Source organism: Ursus maritimus, unplaced genomic scaffold (assembly GCF_017311325.1).
Source record: "Ursus maritimus isolate PB19 unplaced genomic scaffold, ASM1731132v1 scaffold_32, whole genome shotgun sequence".
NCBI classification, from domain to species: domain Eukaryota; kingdom Metazoa; phylum Chordata; class Mammalia; order Carnivora; family Ursidae; genus Ursus; species Ursus maritimus.
In genome coordinates this window covers 11,119,287-11,140,047 of record NW_024425786.1, presented here as the reverse complement: position 1 = coordinate 11,140,047, position 20,761 = coordinate 11,119,287, and the positions used below count along the sequence as shown (strand labels likewise).

Below are 20,761 nucleotides of genomic sequence, written 5' to 3'. Positions count from 1 at the left end.
AGCGAGCTCTGCCGTAGGATGTGCCAGAGACTGCCCTCAGACTGGGAAAGGGATGTGTGTGTGGCGGGGATGGAGGGGGAAAGTCACAGGTGGATGAGGTAAACTTTCATTGAGCCAATGATATAGGTTCCTTGGGGATATAATGAAAGAGATTTCACATCCCCCCCGCCCTGTTTTTATTATTTAAAAAAATTTCCTTTGCATTTATCCCCAACACACTCTATCTTTTATTTCTTTATATTGTTCATCGTCTGTCTCCTCCCACTGGAATGTAAGCTTCTAAGGGCAGGGCCTTCTGTTTTGTTCACCTGGATCTTCTCGGTGCCTGAGTAGACCTCAGCACAGGCAGGATCTTAATAAGTATTTGTAGAATAAATGAATGAATGGGGCTGAGGTTTTGATGCTCAGGAGAATGGATTCTAAGGTGGACTTGAGTCAGGTTCCGGTTTAAATTTTGACTGCCTTGTGCCACTTACTACCTCTGGGACCTTGAACGCAGACCACTGCTGTAAGATGGGGCGGGGGGGGGGGGAGAACACTTTTTGGTATTCCTTTGGTGGGATTGTAGTCAAGGATAAGTGAGATAACGCAATGTAAAGTGACTAGCACAATGGCTGAGACTTAGCAAACGCCCAATAAACAGGAGCAATTATTTTTGAAATGTGGAAGTGAGCTGTACAAACTGGGAGTTCAGAAGAGATTAATGCCAGTTTTTTTTTTTTCCCCTTTGTGGGAGGTGCTAGAGTGGGAGGGAAGGAAGAGGGGGATTTAAGACCTTGAAATGTGGGCTTGGTTGGATGACACAGGCGAGTTTGGAACAGTAAACGACATCTGGCCACGGGGCGGGGAGCAGGAGAATTACGGTTTTATTACCGACGGGGATGGGGCTGGAGGACCCCATACCCGCGAGAGGCTTGAATGGGGCGGTACAGACCATGACTCCAGGCATGGGTGTCCTCTAACCAGCAGTGTGACCGCCTCCGAGTTTTTGTAAAAGCGGAGCGGTGGTGCCTTCTGGCTAGGGGTTGGCGGCGCGAACTAGGGGTGCACTCGGGTGGGAGGGGTGACTCGGGGTAGTCCTGGGGGCGGGGCAGCGACGCAGGATACGCCCTGGGGGCGGTGCGGTGGCGCGGGGGTGTGTCTGGGGGCGGGGCGCGGAGGCTGAGCCTCTGGGGCGGAGGAGGTGCTGTGGCGGGGCCTGGGGGCGGGACCCGGGGGCCGAGGGGCGATGCGGGGGCGGGGCTCAACGAGGTGGCTCGTCCTGAGGCGGGTCCTGGGCGGCGGGCGGGGCACGGCGGCCGAGGCCAGGAAGTGGACCTCGGCTCCCCGGGTCCCCGCCGTCTGGCCGCCATGGACGAGGCCGACCGGCAGCTCCTGCGCCGGTGCCGGGTGCGGCTGGTCACCGAGCTGCAGGTGGCCTCGCTCTGGGACGTTCTGCTCACCCGCCAGCTCTTCACGCCCGCCATGATCGAGGACATTCAGGTGCGCCCAGTGTCCCGCGCCGCGCGCAGACTTCACGTCCTAGCTGGGGTCAGCGAGGCCGCGCGGAGAGGGTTGCGGAAGCCACAGCATGACTTAAAGGCCGAGCTCCAGCTCTCCCCTCCCGGTCTGTGCCCCCAGTACCCGTCCCCTTTGGGGAACCATCGTGTGGGAGCCCCCTTTTCCACTAGAGCCCACTGGATGGTCCAGCGGAACCGTGCGATCCCAAACACCTCCTCCAGGGTTGGCTAGAGCGATTCCACGCCCTGTACCACCAGCATGCACTGTTGGCTGCTACAGCCCAGTGTTTCTGCCCGGGAAGGAAGCCTGTGTTCTTCCTTCTAGCGTGGAGGTTCAGGGCACCCAGCTGGAGGGAGTGGGTCACACTGCTTGGCTCTGTGTCCCCGGCTAAGTCACTCATCGTCTTTGACCCTTAGTTTCCTGGACTGTGAACTGGGGACAACAGTAGTAGTGTGAGAACCAAATGAGCTAATGGATGTGGAACTGTAAGGTCAGGCACAGAGTCGGGGGCCTAGCTGGCTGTGTCCTCTGCCCCCTTGTCCAGCTCCTCCTGTGCTAAGTTTATGTTTCCTAAGGGGTTTTGGAGATGAGGGGCCTGATGCAGGTAATGGAGAAAATAAACATATGAGGTTCTCTTCAAAAGCAGTTTCATGTCTTACTTGACTCTCACCACAGGCCTGTGAGGTAAGGAGGGGTCCAGGAGGTTATTTCCTACCAGGAGGTGTGTGTGGCTTTCTGGAGGCCTCTGGCCACTGCCCTGGGGGCTGCTTGCAGACCGAGTGTCTGTTTTCTCCATCATGCAGGAGCTTGGCCTGACCTAGTAAGGTAGTCTTTAATAGGATAAGGATCATAATGAAAAATTACCAGTGAATAATAATATTAAAAGAAGTCTCATGAGCATCTGCTCTGTGACCTGTATGGAGGAGTGGAAATGGTTTGAGGCCATATCCTTGCCTTCAGATACAAATTAAAATGCCCACAGAGGCCCAATGGGTGGGCACTGAGGTGGGCAGCCTCCCAGCTCCAGCACATATGGTCATTCTAGAATGCTGGCCCTGTGTGGCCAGATTTTTAAAGAGAAGCTGAAAGTCCTGATTTTGATGTTAAATTCCCTGATTTTAAATGTTAGCAACAAATTCAGAGTTTTAAAAGAATGTCACATGAACGACAAGGCTGCCATTTTGCCTTGCCTGGTTTGGCTGAGCCATATGGATCTGGGTCCTCATCCTGGCTTTGTTACATATTAGCAAGTTGCAGTGCCTTTCTGCGACTCAGTTTCCCTCATCTGTAAAGTGGGGATAATTGTAATTTAACCCCTTAAGGTTGTTGAGGGGGACTAGATGAAATGATGCATTTAACACAGTGTCTGTCTTACTGTGAGTTTTCCATAAATGTTGAGAGAAAGGCCTGTAGCTAGCTGTTTTATTAGTGAGGATTATCTTTTCAGTGACATTATAGGTCTGTGCTGGTCAGTATAGTAGCCATTAGCCACATGTGGCTATTTAAGTGTAAATCTGAAGTAATTAATATTAAACAAAATAGAAAATTCGGTTCCTCAGTTGTAGGACCCCAGTGCTCAATAGCCATGTTGGTTAACGCCTGCCATCTTGGTCAGCGCAGGTGAAGAATATTTCCATCATCATAGAATGTTCCCTTGGACAGTGCTGCTGTAGGATATTTGACGCTGTAGGATATTTGAGGATCCCTGTGGATCCTGAGGAACTTGGCCAGAGCTGGGTCTCAAGGAATGAGCAGCTAAGCAGTTTCTTCCTTCTTTTCCCTGTGTCAGTGACCAGTCCCACCATCCTGACACCCGTTAACCTCAACCATTCCTGCACTTTACAGTCCACCTGATGAGTGCCCAAATCCTGTGCATTCTCCTTAATTTTTCTGGTCTGTCCACTCACTTCCCCATTCCTGCTGCGCCATCTTTGCGACCACCTGACCTGGCTGTGGCTCACTCCCTTCTGTTGTCCACCCTGCCCCTAGGATGATTTTTCTTTTTTCTTTTTTTTTTTTTTTAAAGATTTTATTTATTTGACAGAGATAGAGACAGCCAGCGAGAGAGGGAACACAAGCAGGGGTAGTGGGAGAGGAAGAAGCAGGCTCATAGCGGAGGAGCCTGATGTGGGGCTCGATCCTGGAACGCCGGCATCACGCCCTGAGCCGAAGGCAGGCGCTTAACCGCTGTGCCACCCAGGCGCCCCTAGGATGATTTTTCTAAAAGGCAGATCCGACTCTGTCACTTTTTAAAACTCCTCAGTGGCTCCTCACAGCTTTCTTGGCATGACCACACAAAGGCCTCATCCCTCACTGACTGTTTCCCATTCCAGCTTACATTTCTCATTTCTCTGAATTCACTATTCACTTGCTAATGTTCCCTGGGGTCTCAGTAAAGACATCCCCTGCTGGATGCCTCCCTGGCTTCCCAAGGCTGAGTTGGATTCCCCTGGACCCTCCAAGGCCCATGTGCTCTCCCACCTGACACTTCTCTCTTTGGTGTGTCACTGTTGATTTGTCTGTTTGCAACCCCCACTAGATGTCTGCTTCTTGAGGACTGATAATGTTCACTGCTGTATTTTCAGCACTTCGCACAGTGCTGGGTTCATGAGAGATGCCTCCAAAATAATGAATAGAAAAGCAAAGGCTGGCAAGTGGCACACACTCAGTATAACTGCAGGCTCAAGTTTTGCCCATGTGACCGATTGTGTAGATTTATGCTAGATGGGACATAGCGGGGACAAAGTGAGAGTCACAGGACGTTGTGTGGATAATAGTGCCATGTCTTTCTTTCCAAACAGCATGCAGGCTCAGGGTCTCGGAACGATCAGGCCAGGCAGCTGGTCATAGATCTAGAGACCCGAGGGAGTCAGGCCCTCCCTTTGTTCATCTCCTGCTTAGAGGACACAGACCAGGATAAGCTGGCTTCATTGCTGAGAATGAGTCGGCAAGCAGAAAAGCAGAATCCAGAGGCTGTCAGACCCCTGAACCTCATGCCTGTGGTGCTTGGACCAACGGGCCTCACACCAGAGGATCTCAGAGAGAAGCACGGTCCATCAAAGCCGACTCCAGGAAAACTCGCTCCAGTGGTGCTGGGGCCTGAGCAGCTCTGGCCAGACAAGCTCAGGCCAGAGGTTCTCAGATCAGAGGTGTCCAGGCCAGTGGACAGTGGTTCTGGACGATTCAGTGATGTCTGTGAGTACCAAGAGAGTGGTTGGTGGGTAGTTGGACCTATGAGGTTAATGACCTTGGATATCCAGATCTCTCCCCAGGTGTGGGAAGTTCTCAGCCATTATTTTTCTAAACATGCCTGCTGCCCCTTTCTCCCTCTCTTCCTTCTTCTGGGACCCCAATAATGCAATAGATGTTTCTTTTCAAGATAACCCACAGTTCATGTAGGCTTTCTTCATCTTCTTTGTTCTTTTCTCTTTGTTCTTTGCTGGTAATTTCAAATGACTTGTCTTCTACTTCACAGATTCTTTCTTCTGTTTGCTCGAGTCTGATGTTGATGCTGTCTGTTGCATTTTTAATTTCATTCATGGCATCCTTCTGCTCCCGAATTTCTGTTTGGTTCTTTTTATGATTTCTATCTCTTTTGTTCAGGTGTTGTTTTCCTGATGTTGTTGAATTGTCTTTGTGTATACTCTTGTAGCTTACTGAGCTTTCTTGAGATAGCAGCTTTGAATTCTTTATCAGGCACATTACAGGTTTCTATTTCTTGGAGGTCAGTTTCTGGAAAATTATTGTGCTCCTTTGGCAGGGTCCTATTTCCTTGATTTCTCATGTTTCTTGAAGTCATGTGTTGGCTTCGTATTTGAAGGAGTCAGCTCCTCCAGTCCTTGCTGACTGGCTTCTTCGGTGCATCCAGTCTTGGATTATTTTGCACCAGCGGTGTTCTGGAACTTCTCTCCTCGATTCCCGGACTTCCATAAAGGCAGTCTCATTTGTGGATGATTGTCAAAATTGGTGTTCATTTGTCAGGGAAGGGGGTAGAAAACTCTTACTGTGCCACTTTGATGATGTCCCTTTCTCACTTTGTGGATCAATACTACGAATTTGGGGAATGAAAGAATTCTTCAGTTGTGGATAATAGTTATATTTTTGGGGTGCAGTGGGATTTTGGAAATAAGCAATAGTTTCAGATTTAAGGCTGTGAACTATGGGATTCTTCAGGCAGGTAAAACCACTTCCAATTAAAAAATGGGATAGGAATGCTTTTCCGGCATGGCTTTAACACTCTTGAGAGAATAGTTCCCAGCAAGGGGTCCCGGCTCTCTGTGAGCAATGAATGGTACCACTGTGGGATCATGAGAATAGGCCCCAGTGCAACTCACCTTGCATTGCAACTCCAAGATAGCCACCAAGTTCTCTTTGTTTAAGAAGAAAAAAAGTCCTACTACCTTATAGGCTGGTGGTCACTGGACTTCTTGCTAATCGAAATGAAAACTCACTTGACCCTGAAGGAAAAATGATCACCTTTACTCATTTATTCATTCTGCAAATATTTGCAGAGGACTTTCTGAGTGCCGGGCTCCACGGATTCTACGTACAGGAAGCGTCTGCTCTCCTAGAGCTTCCCTTATGCCTTTCTGTTTTAGAATTTCATTATGAATGGAATCATGCCACGTACACTCTCCTGGCTTCTTTTCCTTGGCATAATGTTTTGTGTTATCCACAGCATTGTACATGTCGGTACCTCGTTCCTTTTCAGGCTGTGGAGTGTTCCCTTATGCGGCTTTTTTCATAAATTGTTTATCCATCAACTTGTTGATGAACATTTGGGTTGTTTCTAGTTCCAGGCATTAAGAATAAGGCTTCAGGGGCACCTGGCTGCCTCAGTCAGTTAAGCGTCTGCCTTCAGCTCAGGTCATGATCCCAGGGTCCTGGGATCGAGTCCCGCGTCAGGCTCTCTGCTAAGCAGGGAGCAGAGATAATTTCAAATACTGCCTCCCTCTCCTGCCTACCACTCTGCCTACTTGTGATCTCTCTCTCTCTCTGTCAAATAAATAAAATCTTAAAAAAAAAAAGAAAAAAAGAATAAGGCTTCAGTGGGCCGCCTGGGTGGCTCAGTTGGTTAAGCATCTGACTTTGGCTCAGGTCATGATCTTGAGGTCCTGGGATCAAGCCCTGCATCAGGCTCTGCACTTGGTGGGGAGTCTATTCCTCCCACTCCCTGTGCCACTGTTCCTCTTCCCCACTTGTGTGCACACATGCTCTGTCTCTCAAATAAATAAATAAAATCTTTAAGGTAAAAAAAGAAGAATAAGGCTTCAGTGATCATCTGCGGCCAGGTTTTTTTGTGCTCACTGCACTCATTTCTCTTGGGTCTATACCTGGGAATGGAATTGCTGGTCAGAGGGTAAGGTGTGTGTTTAACCTGACTGGAGACCTCTGAGCAGTTCTGCAAGGTGGCTGTCCCTCTAGTCTCTCACCAGCACTCCCTGGTGCTTCCCAAATTCTTGATCTTCTGTATTCAAAGACCCTTGTCCCACCCCTGTTGGGCCAGGCATTCACATCTTCTCTCTCTCTTTCTCTCTCTCTCTCCAGGTGCTCAGGAGATTTCCAAGCAAAATGTTGATTTGGTAAGTCTTCCTGTGGCTTGGGGCCAGCTGCCTTGGCTTTGGGCTCTTCTGCTCTACATGTCCCAAGTCCTTCCCTCTGCAGCTGTATCAGGAACCCAGGGAACTGAGCCCAGCTGGAGGGAGGTCCCAGGCCCCCTACAGCTCCCTGATGCTGGCGCAGCTCTTCCTGGAGCAGGCTGTCCAAGCTTCCCTGCTCTTCCCTTGTCTGTGAAGTCAGGGGTCAGACCTCACGTGAGGCGGCCATCAGAATCGGCTGTGGGACCGAGTCACTCCCTCTCGTTCACAGTGTTTGTTGTGTGATTCTTGCGTGCCGGTCCTGGGCTCTGTGCTGGGATACCTGGGAGCAGACCCCTTGTGTTTCTAGTCCTTGTGCTAGACCGTCAGCCTAGCAGAGGCTAGTGACACAAAGAACTATCTCAATCTCAATCTAAATCGTGTTAAGTACTGTGACAAAAAGAACAGGCTGCTGTGAGGGGGTTCCAAGGGACACGGGGAGCCTGGCTGGGAAGTGGTGTCAGTGCTCTGAGGGCGGGTCTAGGCACCAGTCTCTCTGCTGACAGAGCCACCCACACGGTTCTCCCAGGCTCCCCTGGGTGGGACAATCTGTCAGGTCCTTTTGGGGCGAATGCGTCTGGGTGTCAGATTTCTAAGCTGAGGGCGGCCGTGGGAACTGCCCTCCTCTCCCAGGTTAGCTATTCGCATGTCCCACCGCTCGTGCTCACGCCCATCTGGTTTGCGGTTTGTGTGCTTTTGCCCCAGAATGCTGGGTGTAGACGCTGCCGCTCCATCAGAGAGAGGGCAGACCCCCTTTTCGGTCCCAACTCTCCAGACTGCCAACCGCACGCAGGAAAACCAGGGCCTCGGCTTCTCTCTGGAGGGGTGCAGTGAGACCCCGGTTGACACTGGCCCCTGTGCTTGGGCAGGCGTACGCCCTGAACACAGACCCCTGCGGCCACTGCCTCATCATCAACAACGTGAACTTCTGCCTCGAGTCGAGGCTCACGACCCGCGCCGGCTCCAATATCGACTGTGAGAAGCTGCGTCGGCGCTTCCGCTTGCTGCATTTCACGGTGGAGGTGAAGTGCGACCTGACGGCCAAGGTAGGGTCACTGTCTGCGGAGAGGGGTGGGGAGGGGTGGGGCAGGGTCCTGCCACCCACCTGACAGCGAGTGACTCCCCTAGACGAGCCCTGAGGACCGGAGCACCAGCAGAGGCAGCGTGGCTCGGGGGGGCGGGGGGATCCCAGGTCAGGCCTCAAACTCGGGGAGACCTGGTTCAAGACGGGCCCTCCCGTGTGTCTCCTGAGCTTTCCTGAGTTTCCTCGTCTAGACAGCAGGAAGGGAACTCACCTCCTCGGGTCACTGTGAGCAGTGAATGGGCTGTGCCCAAGCGCAGCATCTTGTCCCCAGGAACAGTGCCTCTTGTGACTGTCAGGCCGGTCATTACTGCAGGGTTGGCCGCGGGGGCAGGGAAGGGGCTCTGCCCAGGCGGGCCCAGCGTGGGGACCCGATCCGTCAGTGCTCCTGCTCATCTGCCACCTTCTCTCGTAGCAAATGCTCCAGGCTTTGGTGGAGCTGGCGCGGCGCGACCACGGTGCCCTGGACTGCTGCGTGGTGGTCGTCCTCTCTCACGGCTGTCAGGTAGAGGTGCCGGCTCCTTGGGCAGCTGCCCCGAGGGGCTGAGCTGAGAGGCCATGACAGAGCCTGGTCCCTTCCGGTGTCCTGGCCTTGTGGGAAGAGCCGTGGGGCCCTGTCTGTCCCCTGTTGTCTTCCTGGGAGCCATCTGGTTCTCTGAGGACTCGGATGCTCCTCCTGGGTGGGGCTGTGTGCCTGGGAGAAGCCATCTTGGGAGAGTCAGGGAGGAGATTCTGCTCACAGAGCTCCTATCCCGGATTTTGTGCAGAGCCGGGCACAGCACACAGCAGCTCCCAGCTCTTGCTTCCATTCCCACTGGGCATTGTCCCAGGCCCTTCGCCACTGGCTGGGCGTCAGGACACTGGGACCCACTCTGGGCTTGGACACTAATGGGCTGGGTCATTGTGGCCCAGCCCCGCCCACTACCTGGGCCTCAGGTCCCTCATCTTTTCATGTAAGGGTTGGACCAATCAGAAGCTCCAAGTAGAGGCCTGTAGTCCCCCTGGGGGGTTGCCCAGTGTTTTCAAAATTGGCAACTTTCTCACAGAAATCAGGATTTCCAGCTTCTCTTGAAGAACCACAATGGTCTGGCCACATCCTCACAGAGCAAAACTCTGGCCTGTAGCTGGGCAGGGACTGCCCCCTTTTCATTCATGGTGTGACCTGTGGACCAGCAGCATGGGCCTTACCAGGAACTCGTGAGAAATTCAGACTCTCAGGCCTTGCCCCAGACCTCTTCATGGAGAGCCTGCACTTTGACTGGGTCCCCATACACAGAAAGTTTGAGAAGAACTGGTCTAGAGCAGTGGTTCTCAAAGCTTAGCTGCATTAGAGGCTCCCGAAAGACCATATTGCTGGTCCCCACCACCAGGGTTTCTGAGTTAGGTCCGGGGGGAGCCCAGGAATCAGCATGCCTTACAGGTTCCCAGGTGATGCTGATGCACTGGTCCAGGGACCATACTTTGAGAACCATCAATCTAGAAGAAGCTGGCCAGCACTTTCCAGTTAGGCTGTCTTAGGCACGTGAGTCTGAGACCTTGGAATAGAGACTGCCTAAATCAGCCTTGTGCCCCTGGCTGGGACCTTCTAAATGCTTGGCCCCACAAAGCCTCTGAACAGTGTGTTGGATTCCTACCCCAGCTTCTTGGTTTTGTAAACAGGATTCTTGGTCTTCTAGGCCAGCCACCGCCAGTTCCCAGGGGCTGTTTATGGCACGGATGGATGTCCTGTGTCTGTCGAGAAAATTGTGAACATCTTCAATGGAGCCGGCTGCCCCAGCTTGGGAGGGAAGCCCAAGCTCTTCTTCATCCAGGCCTGTGGTGGGGGTAAGCAGGTCCTCAGTCTCCCAGCCGATGACTAGTGGGAGGAGCCCCCCTGCCTCCTTCTCTCTCCAGCCTCTCTTGATGCCCAAGGGGTCTGTTGGGGTAGTCAGAGGGTCCCAAACGTGGCCCCTTTGTCCGAACAGCAGCACCTGCCTGTCTTGAGTAGGCCTCCGCTTTGTCCAGCCTGTAGAGGTTAGAGCCTTCCAGCTCACGGTGCAGTAGCCTCAGGGGCTCGTTCGGCTCTGGCAGCTTCAACTCCAGAGACTTGGCAATCACAAAGCAGAGGAGAGGGAAAAAAAAAACCCTTTTTCATTTTCCTTATCATTCCCCCGACCTCCCTCAACTTGACCCTCTTTCTACTGTCCCAGAGAAAGGGAGGCCAGAGCTAAAGTATTTGAATTCCCATGGGTCCAGGGACTGGAGATTTCAGTAATATTACGTGTATGTGTATATATATCCGTATATGTATATACGGATATATATATATTTTTTTAAGAGAGAGCACGAGCAGGGGGTGGGAAGGGACAGAGGGAGAGGGAGAGAGAATCCCAAGCAGGCTCCAAGCTCAGTGTAGAGCCTGACGCAGGGCTAATTTCCAGGACCCTGAGATCATAACCTGTAGTGTATTCTTTTTTTTTTTTAAGATTTATTTATTTATTTTAGAGAGAGAGCGCGCATGTGCGCGCGCACGTGAGGGGGAGGGGCGTGGGGAGGGAGACAAGCAGACTTCCCGCTGACCAGGGAGCCCGATATGGGGCTTGATCCCAGGACCCTGAGATCATGACCTGAGCTGAAACCAAGAGTTGGACGCTTAGCCAGCCGAGCCCCCCGGGTGCCCCAGTAGCATATTCTGAATGTGTTCATCTGTCCCATACTGTTCCACGTTGGGGGGGGGGGTAACGTGAGGGGGTGCGGGTCGTCTAGGAGAGCAGGCTGTGGTCACATGACATCTGGTAAGTGTTATTGAGTATCTGCTGTATACCCCCAGCTGTGTGTTAGGTGCTGGGGATACGGGATAGACAGGGTCTCTGCCCCCTGGAATTTATAATTTGACTGGAACTGTATCGGGTCGCTGTCGTGACCCATGCCCACAAGTTGGCCACGAGTGACTGGGAACACCAGGTTCAACCTTGGTAGCCACTTCCTTCCTGCACAAACATGGGCCAGTTAATCTCTAGAAGTCTTGGCCGGTGGGGCTAACAGCAGATCCTACCTCCTAGCGTCACTGCGGAATATCTAGGACGGACGCAGCGCACGGTGCCGGGTTCGTGTCCGTAGCTGCAGACCTGGACTCTCCCCGTCCCCCTGACCCCAGAGGACCCCGTGTCGCATGGGAGCCCCCTGTGCCCGGCACAGTTACCCCAGAGTTATGGGAAGAGGAAGGTGGAAAGGCTGCTGCTCTTGGGGTTGTAGAAATCTCCAGATCATCGTTTTTCTTGTGATCCCGAGTGTGTAGTCCGGTGATGTTCTTACTCGGAAGCAGATGGTTTTTCTTTCTTGTGTGAAGAGAGTGAAAGATGAAGCGGGCAAGGGAGCCGTGGACGAAGGCCGAGCTGGGACGCCAGCTTTCTGGGAAAGTCACAGTTCGTGGTCTTGCAGCTCAGTGCCTCCTCACAGTCCATTCCCAGCAGCACGGAGGGTCTTCGCAGGGTCACTCTCTGGACCCGTCAGCGGGCCCACAAGGTCTCCTGCAGCCTCTGTTCTTCCCTCACAACACTTTCTCCTTGTATTAAGATGGCCTCCCCGGCGGGTCAGCTCTCCCAGGGCAGGGCTAGGCCCGTCTGCCCTACAGCCGGGTCCCCCCAGCCTCGCACAAAGCTCACAGGATGGTTGTATCTTCTGTGGATGCTAATTATTTGATTTTGAAATAGAACCATATAAAAATTATTGTAAGCAAAATTTTAAATAATATAGATTCCCTCCACTAAAAACAAAAAAAAGAAACCCCAAAATCAAAAAAACCCATCTTGATGGGAACAGCAAGATTTCAGAGCTGGAACGCAGTGATTAGGATGCTGCCTATGGAACTGTGGTCCCTGCTCTGCCCCAGGTGGCTGTTGACCTTGTGTGTAACGCTGTGGCCACAAGGGGGCAGTAGGGTGGCTGAAAACAGAGATGTGACCTGCCCGCAGTCTGGGTCCGTCACCCGCCTGGTGTCCTCTTGTTTACAGGCATCCGAACATCTGCCCTGGATTTTGGTGACTCTTGGGTTGCTTTTGCAAAATTCACTGTTGTTGCAATTTCCACCAGTTTGAAAATGCTTTGACAAGTTACCCGTTCTGTAAGAGGTGGCTCACGCCCCAGGGCACAAACACGCGCTTCAGGGTTGGTAGGGCTGGTGTGGCCTGTCCCTGAGTCAGTAGCGTGATACAGCGTGACCCAGCCCGGTGCACTTGGCCGGAGCCAAGCGGCCTCTGTGAGGCCGAGCTGTTCGTTGTGGGGCAGCCCGTCTTCAGACTTCTAGAGCTCCTGCTGAGAAGGCCGGAGGAGGCACGACGTGCTGCGTGGTTGTGGATTTTCTGTGCTGCGGGGACAGCTCCTCCCCCCGCTGTGTGTTTATTCTTCTGGGGAAGTTAGTCTGCCTTACAGGGGGTTTTGAATTCGAGAATGTCCTTAAGAACACAGCTGTGTGTAAGGTATGTAACCTATGGGCGAGGATTTCACCTCAGATTTGTCGAGTGAGGAGGACACGTGAATGGAGATGAAGTTCACATCCCCCGTCTGACTCTCTCTCTCTCTCTCTCTCTCTCTCTCTCTCATTCCCCAGTCAGATCGCACTGTGTCTTCTCCACTTTCCCTAGGCGGTCCCTCTGTCCCCCTCTGTCTCAGGCCATTCCTACGGCTTTTCCCACCGCAGTGCCCCCGACCCTGGCCACCCACGTCTCAGATTCCGGTCCCTGTTCCGCTTCAAGTCATTCCCGGACACCCAGGGCAGATTCCGGGATCTCGGCCAAGAAAATAACCAGAAGCAGGGACCTGAGGAAGCAGTGGAACAGTCCAGCTCTCACAGGTCTCAGAAGTCCCCTTTGCAGGCTCGGGGGTCTCCATGGAAGAGGCAGCAGAGCTGAGAGGCAACACGCGTAGGGCAGAATCCTGGCCCCTGAAGGTCAGCTGTGAGAACAAAGACAAACTGCCAAGTTTCTGAGTCAGATGTAGCGGGGGGGCAATAGATGTTGGGGCTATCGAATGGGGGTGCCAGAACCATCCTTGTCCTGTCTCTGCCCCCCTGCAGATGGGACCCTGGCTTCCCTGGGTGAACTGTGACCTCCTTCCCTCCTTGCTCTTTCCCACCACAGATCCAGCCACACAAACCTGCCTGCTCTCTTGCCCAGGGCCTGCCTGCCCTGCTGCTTCCCCCACCAGGACTGTTCCCTCTCTCATTGGAGCCTGTGTCACGGTCACCTGCCCCAGAAACCATTCCCTAAGGAACCCTCTGGCCCACTCTGCCCTCTGTCTGCTTTTACCGAAGCTCTTTGTAGCTGCTTTCTCTCGAGGGCCCATTGCACCCCGCAGTGAGCTGTGCTTCTTTGGGGCTCGTGCCAGGAGACCTTCTGCCGTGTCACCACCCTGATGGCTCTGTGCTGGAGCTATGTGTGGCCGGAGTCCTGCCTTGACCCCACTCTGGTTTCCAGGTCTGCCACAGCTTTGGGGGGAGTTCAGATTCTGAAACAGAAAAGACAGAAAATGTGAGTGCAGAAATCCTCCAGGATCTTGCAAGCCTGACACAGTGGGCTCATTTCTGCTTCTTACCTGTGGATGGTGGCCCGTGGGCACAGTCTGCTTTTTCTCATCCTGCGTTAGCCCGTGAGCATTTCTTCACATCACCACGGTCCTCATCACCGCTAGCTTAAATGGCTTTATAATGTTCCGTTTTAGTGATCTGTACTCACCAACTCATTTCCCTAGTGTCGGCCGTTGAGGTGATATCCAATTCTTGGCTCCTGTGACCACAAATGTCTCTACATACAGAGTGTTGACATCGCTTGAATTATTTCCTGGGGAAAGTACAGGGTCAGAAGGTGTAAACATCTCCACAGCTCCCATGACCTATGGTTTGCTGCCTTCTTTGATGCCCTACAAGGATCTGAGATAGCTTAGGGAGTACGAGGAATATAGTAGAACGAAGTAACGAGGGAGGAAGGGGAGGCGCAAGGACAGGAGAAGAGTACATTTGGGGTCTAGAAATGCACGTCGTGAGGTCCTGCTGCTTGCTGGAGGTCTCCTGTGCATTTGGCCTCGTGCTTTCAGCAGCCGAGGCAAGACCAGATAAGACAGAATTGCTCACAAGATCCACCTTGCTGGTCTTCGTAAGACAGCAGCCAAGAATGGCAATTTTTCTTCCCTTGGTTTTCTGAAAGGGAGGGGATGCTGCTACAGTGGATAGTTTCCTCCACTGTATCCCTACCCACTCCCCGCCCCCCAGAGAAGGAGAGAGGCGAGTTCTCTATCATTTTTGAAAATCTAAGTCTCCGTGTAAAGTAAGGGCCTGGGTTTTTCCATTTGGGCGTTTAGCTCCCCGGAAAGCAGGCCCCCATCTTGTTATTTTGCGTCTTTGGTGCCTGTACCCCAGGGGTACTCCCTGTGTGTGTGTGTGTGTGCGTGCCGTCTGTGTCATAAACCATGATGGTAAAGAAGGCTTTGTAATAACCTGTGGAAAGTCCCCATGATGTTGTGATAAGGGAGTAAAGCATCATTAGTTGAACCTGCAAGTGACCAGGTAAGAACAAACGTATAAAGGTCCAGAGGGGGGACGCAGCCTACTGTCGGCCACGGTTGTCCTTGGACGCTGCCCCCGTGGCCAGACTTTGTGTTGATTAGAATCATTGTGGCGAGGGGCGCCTGGGTGGCGCAGTCGTTAAGCGTCTGCCTTCGGCTCAGGGCGTGATCCCGGCGTTCTGGGATCGAGCCCCACATCAGGCTCTTCTGCTATGAGCCTGCTTCTTCCTCTCCCACTCCCCCTGCTTGTGTTCCCTCTCTCGCTGGCTGTCTCTATCTCTGTTGAATAAATAAATAAATCTTAAAAAAAAAAAATCATTGCGGTGAGACTTAACGTGTGTTAAGGAAGAGGCCGTGAGTATGGCTAACAAAAGCAACCAGCTACAAAACGGTCCACGTGCGTAATATTGGTCGGTAAACTCCTGAGACCAAAAAGAGTTCATGATCATTAAAAAACCAGAAAGAAAAAAAAAATCCAGCCTTCTGAGGTATATTGAGCTGACGTGTAAACGTCCTCTGTTCACCCCTACCTCCAGTCTTGTTCTCAGGGGGGCGGCCTCCGTGAACAATTGGTCTTTTTTTTTTTTTAATTAAAAAAAATTGTTATCATAAAACAAACAGAAAATTTACCACCTGAACCATTTTTAAGTGCTTGGCTCAGTGGCGTTAGGCACATTCCCACTGGTGTGCAGCCGTGTCCCCTGTCTGCCTCCTGAACTCTTCGCATCCCACAAAACTGAAACCCTGTCCCCATGAAACCCTGACTCCCCGTTCTGCACTGCCCCCCATCCCAGTAACCACTGCTACATTCTCTGCCTCTGTGAATCTGACTATGGTAGGCGCCTCTTGAAAGTAGAAGCAGGTGGCATATGTTTTTCTGTGACTGGCTTGTCTCACTGAGTGTCATGTCCTTGGGGTTCACCTGTTTTAATGTGTGTCAGAATGTCCCTCCTTTTTAAGGCCAAATAATGCCACTTGTTTTTTAATGACATGAAGTTGATCATTTTAACCATTTTAAAGTGTACAGTTCAGTGAGTACGTGAGTACACAGCCCCATGACCTAATTCTAGAACTTTCTCATTGCCCGGAACAGAAGCTTCATACCCATCAGTGCTCACTCCCCATTCCTGCCTCCTCTCAGTCCCTGGCAATGACTCACCTGCTTTCTTCTCTGTGGCTTTGCCCCTTCTGGGTCTTTCACGTACACAGAACCAGAGAGTGGCCTTTGGCATCTGGTTCTTGCGCTCGGCATGTTTCCAGCGCCCGTCCGCAGGGCACCAGGGGCCGGCGCTTCACTCCTTTTCAAGCCAGAATGAAATTCTGCTGGATCTGTGCAGCCCGTTCTGTTTATTCATTCTTCTGTTGTGGACACGGGTTGTCTCCACCATTCGCCTGTTGTGAATAATGCTGCCGTGAATGTTGCTGTGCAAGGTTTTGTTTGAACACCCGTTTTCAGTTCTTTTGGGTGTCTACCTTATAACTTGTTTTTACAGCTTTTTAAAAAAATTTCTGCACCCCACCCCCCGCAATTTTACCTAATGGATGTGTAAAGAGTAAAGGTTCAGGAGCTCCTGGGTGGCTCAGTTGGTTAAGCGTCCAACTCCTGATTTCAGCTCAGGTCCTGATCTCAGGGTCGTGGGATTGAGCCCTGTGTAGGGCTCTGAGCTCAGCGGGGAGTCTGCTTGAGATTCTCTCTCTCTTCCTCTCCCTCTGCCTTTCCCCTGTTTGCACACACATGCTTTCTCTTTCTCTCTCTCTCTCAAATAAATAAATCTTAAAAAAAAAAAAAAAAGCTAGGAAAAGCTTCGGTGTCTGTTTCTTGCTGATGTTTGCTCAGCCCTGGAACCCTGGCTCCAGAGGGAATCAGGCAGACTCAGGCTGGGGCAGGTCGGATGTCGCCGGGAAGCAAGGAGCAGGAGCTTTGGTCTGTGTGTGTCAGTGATGAGTGTCTTTCTTTGGTTCCTACAGAGCAGAAAGACCATGGATTTCAGGTGGCCTCTGCTTCCCCCGAAGACAGGACCCCTGACAGTGACCCCGAGTCCGACGCTGTCCCGTTCCAGGAAGGCCCAGGCCCCTTTGACCAGCCGGACGCCGTGTCTAGTTTGCCCACACCCAGTGACATCTTTGTGTCCTACTCCACCTTCCCAGGTGAACGCATCAGGAGAGCTCCTCCTCCCAGCTGGCGGGGTCCCCCGGTATGCCCTAGAAGCAGCAAAGATGTGGGTGTGAGTCTTGGCTCTGCCTCTTGCCATCTGTAGGACCCTGAGCAAATGACTTCTCCTCTCTGAGCCTCAGCTTGGGGCGAGCAGGCGAGGCGCTTAGGATGCAGAATTTAAGATGCCTCCCTTGCCTCACCCTTGTCTTGGTCCTGCCTCGGTCTTCTCATCTTTAAAATGGGAATAGCAGTCGCACTTCACGGGGTGCCCTGGGGATTCACGAGGTGGCTAGTACGTGACAGAGCACGGTCCCTGGCATGTAGCAGGTGTGACGAGTGTTAGTTCCCTTCCTTCCTTAGCCCTTGGGTGAGTCCCGTGACTTCTCGGAGCCTTGTTCTCCTTGCTGGGAAAGCAGGAATCACAACCAAAGGCCCAAGCTGGTGGTGAGGGTGAAGTAAGGTCCTGACGGGGACAGAGCGCAGCGATGGGGGCCGCTACTGCTGGCCGTGTGAATGGGCCCAAGCCCAGAGGCGGCTACGGCCTGCCTGTGGGGTGGTTAGCGGCTTTCCACTAAAGCTCAGCCTCTCTGCTTCTGAAGGCTTTGTTTCCTGGAGGGATACCAAGAGCGGCTCCTGGTACGTGGAGACCTTGGACGGTGTTTTTGAGCAGTGGGCTGACTCTGAGGACCTGCAGACCCTCCTGCTCAGGGTGAGTGCGGCCTTCCTCTGGGAAGGAGAGGGAAGGCTGCCGGGAGGGGCGTGCGTCATCCTTGGAGGAGGGCGGGAGGGGCGAGCAGGGCCCGGGGCCCACACCAGAGGTTTCTTCCGCACCTTGGCTTGCCGTGAGAGTCGGTGCTTTTGCTTCTTTTAATTGCGAGGTGTTACGGTTACAGTGACATTGGCCCGTTATTCAAAGGGCTGCCTTCCCTGGCTCCTCTGGGGTCCCAGCTGACACTGGGATCCCCACTGGCAGAGGCAGTCCTCAGTGCAGGGCAGGGTGGTGCGGTGGCTAGAGCAATGCGTGCCTGAAGGCAGGTTGTGGGGTCTGCAGCCTTCTCCCTACTGTGTAGTCTTCTATGCTTGACCCTTACGAATTCTGATTTCTTCAGTGTATGCCTTCTCTGGGGGTGGGGCCAATGAGAGAGCAGGAAGGATGGCCTGATAGGTCCCCAGCCTCTCTCCGTGGAATCCCGCTCAGAGCAGCCACTTCCTCCACGGGTCTCAGAGCACATCTGGGCCTGTCCCGCTTGCTCAGGTGTTTTGAGTCACAAGAAGGGTCTAGAAGGGCTGGGTCCATGCCTTCCTCCTGGGGGGGGCTCTGGCTTTGTGCTTTGCGGAGCAGAGCCGAGAAGAAAGGTAAGGTAAGTTCAGGACTCGAGGGGGCCCCATGTGCCGTGGCTCTGGGCAGGTGACCTCAGAGGCATCCGGGGGCCGTTGAGGGTCGGGCTGGGAGTCCATCAGGGCCAAGCAGTGCACTCGGCTCCTGGGCCTGATCTCTTCTCTCAACTCTTCTTTAAGCGAACCTCTCAATCTCATTTGAACTTTGTGAATTTTTGAAGTTTGAAATTTTGAATTTTGAGTTTTCTGAACTTATAATGGAGATACTTTTCTTTAAACACTCTCCCTCCCAACTCAAGGAGGCTGCAGGTTTTTAAAATGGTTTTTAAGCTTTTATATATTTTTGTATGTACATATACATTTATTGAAGTGTAGTGGACATAGGTAGTAATGTTATGTGAGTTTCAGGCATACAACACGGTGACTTGACAATTCCGCACGTCGCGCTGTGCTCACCACGATAAGTGTAGTCGCCATCTGTCACCAGACAAAGTTACTACAGGATTATTGACTATATTCTCTATGCTGCACTTTTCATGCCCGGAAGTTTGTACCTCTTAATCCCCTTCGCCTATTTTGCCCAGCCCCCCACTGCCCTGCCCTCCAGCATTACTTACAACAGCCAAGATATGGAAGCAGCCTAAGTATCCATCGATAGAGGCATGGATAAAGAAGACGTGGTATAGTACACGCTGGAATATTACTCAGCCGTAAAAAAGAATGAGAGCTCACCATTCGTGACAACATGGAGGGAGCTAGAGGGTATTATGCAAAGTGAAATAAGTCAGACACAGAAAGACAAATATCATATGGTTTCACTTATATGTGGAATTTTTTTTTAAGATTTTATTTATTTATTTGAGAGAGAGAGAGAGCGCGCATAAGCAGGGAAGCAGCAGAGGCAGAGGGAGAAGCAGGCTTCCCGACGAGCAGAGAGCCCGATGTGGGGCTCGATCCCAGGACCCTGGGATCATGACCTGAGCCGAAGGCAGATGTCCAACTGACTGAGCCACCCAGGCGCCCCTTATATGTGGAATCTAAAAGACAAAACAGAGAGAAACAGACTCCTAGACACAGAGTAGAAGCTAGCACTGTGACAGGGCTGGGTCAGTGGCCATTCCCCCCCAGCCCCTCCCTGGACCTCTAACTTCCATCGAGAGCGCTCACAGACTTCCCCGTGTTCCTGTTTTCACAGGTCGCTAATGCCGTTTCGCAGAAAGGGATTTACAAACAGATTCCCGGTTGTTTCAATTTCCTCCGGAAAAAACTTTTTTTTAAAACGTAATGCGAGCCAGGGCCCCTCCCCCTCTCCCCCTGCTTTACCTGAGTTCACCCCAAAACCTTCCTGCTCTGGGCCCACGGCAGCCGAGGCCCGGCCTGTCCCACAGCAATGGCTGTCATTCTTTAAAGGGGTTGGTGGCCTGTCGTGGGTCTGCTCTTTCCCCACCGGTGGCAGACAGGCTCTTAGCAGCTTCCACATTGGAGACAAATGACCGTCGACTGAGGAAGAGGAGCAGAAGATTACCAAGGACACCACAGGACTCTTCCCAGCGGCCCTTTCTCCAGCCCATGGCTGCTGTCTCTAGAGGAGGGCTTCTTGACCTCAGCACTATTGACATTTGGGGCCAGGTAGTCCTTTGCTGTGGGGCCGTCCCGAGAGCTGTAGGGTGTTTAGCGGCGACCCTGGCCTTTACCCACAGATGCCAGTACTCCTCTCCCTGAGGAGTGACAACTAGAAATGTCTTCAGACACCGCCAGGTGTCCCCGGTGGGACCCCCCTTGAGAACCACTGATCTGTAGGAAATTTGGGTCATACACAAACCAGCATCTCTCTCAGATCAGCCTGTTTGGGGCTGCTGGAGTCTGCGAATCCTAAATGAAGTTTTAAAAGTTACCAATTTTTCTTATGTTCCGGTATTCTTAAAAAAAATCTTATGTGAATATGGACACTTTTTTTTTTGGTGCCTGTTTTCCCCCTCATTTTGTTCCAACTGTTTGTTTTTCCTTATAAAGGAGATTTTTGCTTTTTTATTTCTATTTTTTAAAAAAGATTTGTTTGAGAGAGCGCACATGCGGGGGGGGGGGCGGAGGGAGAGAAAGTCCCCCAAAAGATTCCGCACGGAGCGCAGAGCCCAACTTCAGGCTCGATCCCACAACCCTGAGATCACGACCTGAGCCCAAACCAGGAGTCAGATGCTTAACTGACTGCGCCACCAGGTGCCCCAGATGTTTGCTTTTTAAAACACATTTTCCCGGGGCGCCTGGGTGGCACAACGGTTAATCGTCTGCCTTCGGCTCAGGGCGTGATCCCGGCGTTACGGGATCGAGTCCCACATCAGGCTCTTCTGCTATGAGCCTGCTTCTTCCTCTCCCACTCCCCCTGCTTGTGTTCCCTCTCTCGCTGGCTGTCTCTATCTCTGTCGAATAAATAAATAAAAATCTTTAAAAAAAAATAAATAAAACACATTTTCCCGTCTCTTAGTTTATGTGAACCCTACCCCACCTTGGGAAGGT

General features: G+C 52.2%; 1 protein-coding gene across 3 annotated transcripts; it reads left to right on the top strand.

Moving 5' to 3' along the window:
* Positions 1-1,262: 1,262 nt before the first annotated feature.
* On the top strand, positions 1,263-20,154 carry CASP9 (caspase 9). Of its 3 annotated transcripts, none has more exons than XM_040645812.1 (9): positions 1,263-1,482; positions 4,302-4,695; positions 7,048-7,082; positions 8,006-8,182; positions 8,633-8,722; positions 9,894-10,041; positions 16,723-16,949; positions 17,509-17,618; positions 19,443-20,154. In XM_040645812.1, the coding sequence occupies exons 1-9, from the start codon at positions 1,351-1,353 to the stop codon at positions 19,738-19,740; spliced, it is 1,611 nt and encodes a 536-aa protein (XP_040501746.1). In that variant the 5' UTR covers positions 1,263-1,350; the 3' UTR covers positions 19,741-20,154. The 3 variants fall into 3 exon arrangements, with proteins under 3 accessions (XP_040501746.1, XP_008692917.2, XP_008692916.2); XM_008694694.2 differs by having other exon boundaries at positions 1,265-1,482; positions 16,723-16,902; positions 19,443-19,674; XM_008694695.2 differs by lacking the exons at positions 8,633-8,722; positions 9,894-10,041 and having other exon boundaries at positions 1,264-1,482; positions 16,723-16,902.
* The last annotated feature ends 607 nt before the right edge of the window (positions 20,155-20,761 follow it).